General features: G+C 40.9%; 1 protein-coding gene across 1 annotated transcript; it reads left to right on the top strand.

The window, feature by feature from the left end:
* Window positions 1-1,735: 1,735 nt before the first annotated feature.
* On the top strand, window positions 1,736-4,053 carry msx2b (muscle segment homeobox 2b). Its single transcript, XM_035666709.1, has 2 exons — window positions 1,736-2,265; window positions 2,799-4,053. Exons 1-2 carry the CDS (start codon window positions 1,857-1,859, stop codon window positions 3,251-3,253), a joined length of 864 nt encoding a protein of 287 aa, XP_035522602.1. The 5' UTR covers window positions 1,736-1,856; the 3' UTR covers window positions 3,254-4,053.
* Window positions 4,054-6,201: the final 2,148 nt, after the last annotated feature.

Below are 6,201 nucleotides of genomic sequence, written 5' to 3'. Positions count from 1 at the left end.
AACCTCTGATTGTCTGTGAAATAACCCCACTTTAATAAGGCAGCAGTGGCAGCCTCCTGGGAACTGAGCTCTGCTCCACAGTCTGACGAGAGGCCTGCTGGCTACATGCTAAAATGCAGGGGGAAAATTTAGTATTTACTGTATACAAATCTATCCTCAGGGATGTTGGAAAACTAATCAATGTGTCCTTTTTTTACAGAATTGCTATAATGAAAAGTAAATGTCTCTATTTCTCTCTGAAGTTCTCAAGTGAGATTACTATTTTTGCCATCAGTTAGTTTTATGGAAAACAATCTGAAAAGCAACTTAATCTTGTGGGAGTGGGAGGCTGTAATAGTTGTGCACTGCTGTAGGCTGTGAATAAAGGACACACACATTTACACACACACACACACACACACACCAACCTAAACTCTCACTGCTTCTACGACTTATACATCAGAAGATTATGAGTGTGGATCAGGCCTTGTGATGTGAATTAGTGATTAATTATCATTCAGCGACAGAACATCCCTATTAGCAATGGTCCGGGTGTTAAGTATGAGCAATTAGGCGACAGATAAGAAAGTACTTAAAGAAGCCTGACCATGGGAAAAAATCTTAAAATGAGTGAAACATCCTTTCAGCATAATAATATTTCAACCATCATCAAAGGACTGTTTCTTCAGATAAATTGGTGGAACAAGTGTAAAGTTCTCCATCAGGAATCGGGGGAACTTTTATCTGACATAACATGAAATTGTGCTTGGAGAGATCACAATGAGTAACTTCATCTGTAATGTGCGCAAAGAATGGGTTTGAATCACAGGACAAGAAGATGAATGAGTCTGCTACAGACATGTGGACGTCTCATCCAGTATGTGTCCAGTTGAGCTGGACCAGGCCATGGATTTTAAAAACTAAATCTGTAATTTAGTGAAGTAATTTACTCTGTAATTTGAGTGTGACACCCTTCTTTAAACGCTGGACTGACATAGCACACAACAGCATGGCGAGTTACAGTGGAAAGTCCCAATAAAGGGAACAGCAAACAAATCAGAGAGAGAGATAAAGAAGAAAAAGGATTAGTGTTTCATCCCGGGTATAATTCTCCGTAATTATCCGCATGGGGCCCGTGTTTACACATGCAGTCTCATGAGGTTAGAGTTAGAGCTAATCCATTACTGAAGCTTAACATGTGATAATGCTGTGACACAGCTATTATTTTTTTGCAGGCTATTTCCTATAATTCACTCAATTAAACCAAAAAGGCAAAACGAGGGCAACCTGTGTCGTCAAGTTGTCAAAGAAATCTTGATTTCCACTGAACAGAATTAAGCTATAGCCACCTGTAAAGATTTATTTATATTTATTATGACACCCATCTGCAGAATCCTAATTGTATAATACAAAACTGAGTAAGTAAAACTGCAATTTAGATGGAAATGAATTAAATTAAGATGTTTTATTTCCTATTTTATTTTACCTGACTGGGCAGTGAGAACCCCCTTTGGTGACCCTGGAGGACTGCTGCTATCAAGTACTCCATTTCTTCCTGATGCTAAAATATAATAACATTATTATTATTATTATGTGCATTTTGTGTCTGTTGCATTGCTGCGTCTCTTGGACTACTCTCCTCAAACCAAGCACCTTCCGCTTCCGACTGTCCCTGAAGGCAGCATCTGCTCACCCATAAATACTTTGGGCGGCAGTGATTGGTCAGAATTGAGCCGTGTCAACGTGATGCCTCTACAGTCTACATACTCCCACATCCGACTTGACAGCTCCACAACATTGCGCTCGCCGGAGCGAGACTCACCTTGCTGCCCTCTGATTTTTGGACTACACTTGTGTGTGTTGTTGTTTTTTTCCGGATGAGACCTGGAGGTGAGATGGCTTCGCAGGAGACTTTTAACGACTTGGGGTGCACTTCGTCCGAGGAGGACAGTAACCGTGCGGATTTGGCTGAAAGGACGGCGGAGAAGAAGACGGCTCCGGTGGCGGTGCGTAGGCATCATCCGTTCAGCGTGGAGGCGCTCATGTCAGTGAGGAAGACGGACGGCCGCGGCGGAGAGTCCACCTGTTGTAAACCGGAGGGAGGTTCGGTGGCCGTGTCCCCTATAGCTTTAAACTCTCTGTATCTGTGTCGGGAGACGTGCAGTCTTCCCGGGGGGAGCCGAAAGAGTTTAACGACTGCGCCCTTGTCGCCGGTAAAATCCGAGGCTTCGGAGTCAGAGGACGGCGCACCCTGGGTCACCAACAGCGCCTTTACCACGCAGCCTCGTAAGTTCCTCCTACACTATAGAGCATTTTAAAGCTTAATATTAAACAGACTACACTATCATCGTTGCTTTTAAGCTTGACCAAGTAGTCTATATTTGGAAGTTTGGAGGAAGAGGACAAACTTTTCATTATATTCTCAGCAAGATTTGCACTTTACTGGTGTTATGACTCTCTACAAGCTGTGCTGCAAGGACTGTTAGACACAGCTATTTAAAGAAAGGAAAGGCATTAAATAGATAAAACCAGCAGGCTGTGGAAAACCAATCACTCTATTTAACTTAGATAGTGAGTATATTGGGGGTTACTGTGTGGGGAAGTACTTTAACCACATCACAATATGTGGAATATTCATAACATGTAGGCTGTAAGATAGAAAAGTGTCCAGATAACCAACTTTTAACTTGAAGTTCAGTTCATTTAGACATTTTTGTTAAAGTACAGCCAACTGATGACAACTGGATACTGAAAATCCACAATATCTTAATAAATTAATCTTATCCTCATCCTCAAATCCATATTGTGTCTCCTTCCAGGTCATGTCAGTCCTGCCTGTCCGTTGAGGAAACACAAGACCAACCGCAAGCCCCGCACTCCCTTCACCACGTCTCAGCTTCTGGCCCTGGAGAGGAAGTTTAGGCAGAAGCAGTACCTGTCCATCGCAGAGCGGGCCGAGTTCTCCTCCTCCTTGACCCTGACAGAGACCCAGGTGAAGATCTGGTTCCAGAATCGCCGGGCCAAAGCCAAGAGGCTCCAGGAGGCCGAGCTGGAGAAACTCAAGATGGCAGCTGACGCCAAGACGGTGGCAGTGGCAGCAGCCGCCGCTGGAGGTTTGCACCCTGGCTTTACGTTACCACTGTCACTGGGCGCCATGTCACTGTATGGACAGTCGTACTCTGCCTATCACCACCACCACAGACCCATGCTGCCCATTTCACCTTTAGGACTGTATGCTGGTCCTCTGGGCTACAGCATGTATCACTTATCATAAAAATGGAAATATCAGAGACTTTGGTGAAATGTGGTGCGATATGTTTCCAAGGATTCCCAAAAATGGACACAGAGGACATGTGGCTGACATTTAAAAAAAAAAAAAAAATCTATGTTAGTTAATAATATATCTACTGCACAAGGAGTGTTTGAATCAACTTAATGAGCACTTCATGTCAAATTAAAAATATATTTTTTTCTACAGCGAGGATAAAAAAAAACATCCTCTTGCCCCCTTGGACTGCCTGTTTACATGACATGTCTATAAGGAGGGGCGTTACTGTCCAGCTGTTTATACTTGTTTACTTTGGCAATAATTGAGCTGGGCGAGGACTTGCACTGGGCACAATAATACAAAGTACAACGTTTCACTTAAGCCTTTCTCTTAATTCAATACAGTGCCTTGTGTTGGGCCTTAATATTAAGACTCTTTGTACACTTTGTATGGATGATGAGTGTTTCAGCTACTCAGGCCAAATAAAACATATAATTGAAGCATCCTTTTAATTTCCATTCTGCAAACGTGTCTGCCTTGAAAAACTGTTTTCAAACCTTCTCAATTTCGACAACAGACAAATTCAGGTTCGTGAGCTGTTCCAGACAGTAAGTTTAATCCTCAAATGATTCACCACAATGGAAACTTTACACAATCGTCTCTCTTTTATCTCTCGCAGCAATAAAAAAACATTTCCGTCACTCCCTAATGTTCTTACCATGCATTTATAGAGTGCAGACATATTTATTCTCTTTGAAATATAATAATGCTGGGATGTATGTATGCCTTATGTTGTGTATTTATGTGAGAATGTATGGTACTAAAGAGTCGTGACCAAAAGTGTATTTTATATCGTTCTTCCTGAACGTCCCTTTTGAAAGGGCCTACGGTCGTGCTATCGCAGTTTTATATATTATATATATAGTATAGTATATATATAATATATATATATATATAACTAATGTTTTACCATTTAAATGAACAAAACAATTAAAGCCTTTCAGACTGTTTCCTTTAAATGAATGAGATCTAATTTTATGTCTTTTTACCAGTGAAACCACTTTTTTTTCTTTACAGCTGCGCTTTGGGTATGTGCGTGTATGTTTGTGTGGTTTAATCCCATGTCTGTGTTTCCCACCAGAACGTGGTCACGTTGGTTCAAGGCAAAGTTTGACAAGCCATAAATGATACCCATAAATTATCCAACTTCACAGATAGTTCCCGTTATTACTGAGCTGTCATTTACCACACTGGTCAAACTTTCTTTTTCTTTTTTTTAAGCGTAGATACACTTTTATAATGACGTTTTGTTGTATAGAAATACAGTGTGTTGTCTCTCTGGCAATCATTATCTCTGTATTTCTGCTCAAGTTTTCACAACAGTAGTGTGAGAACTCACAACAGCATTTATCTCTATAAAACATGAAACTACCTTTTGTCAAATCTTTATATTTCTAAATCTCACCAGCCACTTGCAGCAACATTTACTGTTTATTTAACTAGAAATAACCCATAAGTGGCAGAAGTGTTAATGTTCATGTATTCAATATTAGTTTGCTTACACACAAACAACTTAAATCCTTTGTTACTGCTTCTCATCAACATCATGTTCTTCCTGCCTCATTAAACTTAATGTTAATGACCACTGTTGACTAAGGTTCGAATGAGCCAGATTCTACCAGACCTTTCCAGCTTAGCGCCAGTTTTTACAGAGCCGCAGGGTGAGTTTGGTGGCGTGTGGGGCTGCTAAAAGGTGCCTGTGCTTTGTTGCAATTATAAGAGCAGCTTACAACTTCCGTGTGACTTTGATGTAACGAGGAAATCGTTTATAGGCAGCAACGTATTTATGAGGTTCCCCCTTTAATCAGAAGAAGGCAGAGAGGCCAGGCAGGCAGGCAGAGGGAAATGACAGGCAAAGCAAGTAGCTTACACAGGGAAGCAATCAGCCTAATGAAGTGCAGATTGGCAGGAGTGGCTCGGAGTCTCTTGTGAAACATCAAGTTTGTGCTACTTGCTGGAGGCGTGTTATATTTCAGTGGTGGAGAATTCAATAAATTGTCCTTTTGTTTGGAGGTTTGTCACTTGCACTGGGCATCTGTTTTTGTCATTGTTGGCTGCTGTTCATCTGACAGTGATTGGGCATGTTTGTGGTTTCGTGTGTTCCTTAAAGACAACATGTGACTGAGCCCTTCTCTGTATGAAAATCATGGGCTTGTGTCCTACCTCCTCTAGTGGCTGTTTGTGATATAGCATCTTTGGAAAAAAATTTTACTTCCCCTCTTTCCCCCTGTTGTTCTGTGAAGCACCATGCCAGTAAAATTGTTTTTTAAGCTGATAACAGGCTGCAAAAATAAGCAACAACCCTAGATTGATTAGTTAATGAAATGCTCTTTCAACTGTGAAAGAGAAAAATGTTTTTAATATGCTCAATTTAAGCTCAAATGCTGGCATTAAGAGGTGAAAGGAACACAAAAGGCTTATAGATTGTTAGATGGATAGAAGGTTACTAGTAATACATGTAAGTATAAGTTCTTCATGTAATGTGTATTTTCACCTGGTGTATTCACCTGTGATATCTCACTTACCGTCTGGCCATAGATATGCATTTATTGTACTCATTAGTAGGCTATCTCGGGATGTTAATTCTTAATATATATGTATATACTAGTAGCATCCCAGCTGTCTATGATGTAACTGTGTTGTCATATCCTCCTTTTTCCTTATTTCTTCAAATACATCAGCAGCACGAACACCATCCAAGTTCAGCTTTTTAACTCTGAATTGAAGTACCCCTTCTGAATCTCTGGAAGATGCTCCTAAAATGTATTAATCTTTGTGGGATCACACCTATGACCTGTGTTATTGGACTCACTCCGCTAGGCCACCGGAGCAAAACTATTGTTTGAAATGCCGTGCCATACTGGTACTGACAACTCACAGCATTCCTGAATGTT

Source organism: Morone saxatilis, unplaced genomic scaffold (assembly GCF_004916995.1).
Source record: "Morone saxatilis isolate NCDOM2014 unplaced genomic scaffold, NCSU_SB_2.0 Contig20, whole genome shotgun sequence".
Classification (NCBI taxonomy): Eukaryota; Metazoa; Chordata; class Actinopteri; family Moronidae; genus Morone; species Morone saxatilis.
This window is presented reverse-complemented; position numbering and strand designations above follow the sequence as displayed.

What these genes read in the sequence shown, in the direction of transcription:
- msx2b (XM_035666709.1), top strand. Translation starts at nt 1,857, where the DNA reads ATGAGACCTGGAGGTGAGATGGCTTCGCAGGAGACTTTTAACGACTTG. An exon ending in CGCCTTTACCACGCAGCCTC is followed by an intron (nt 2,266 to 2,798) that starts GTAAGTTCCTCC and finishes GTCTCCTTCCAG; the next exon opens with GTCATGTCAGTCCTGCCTGT.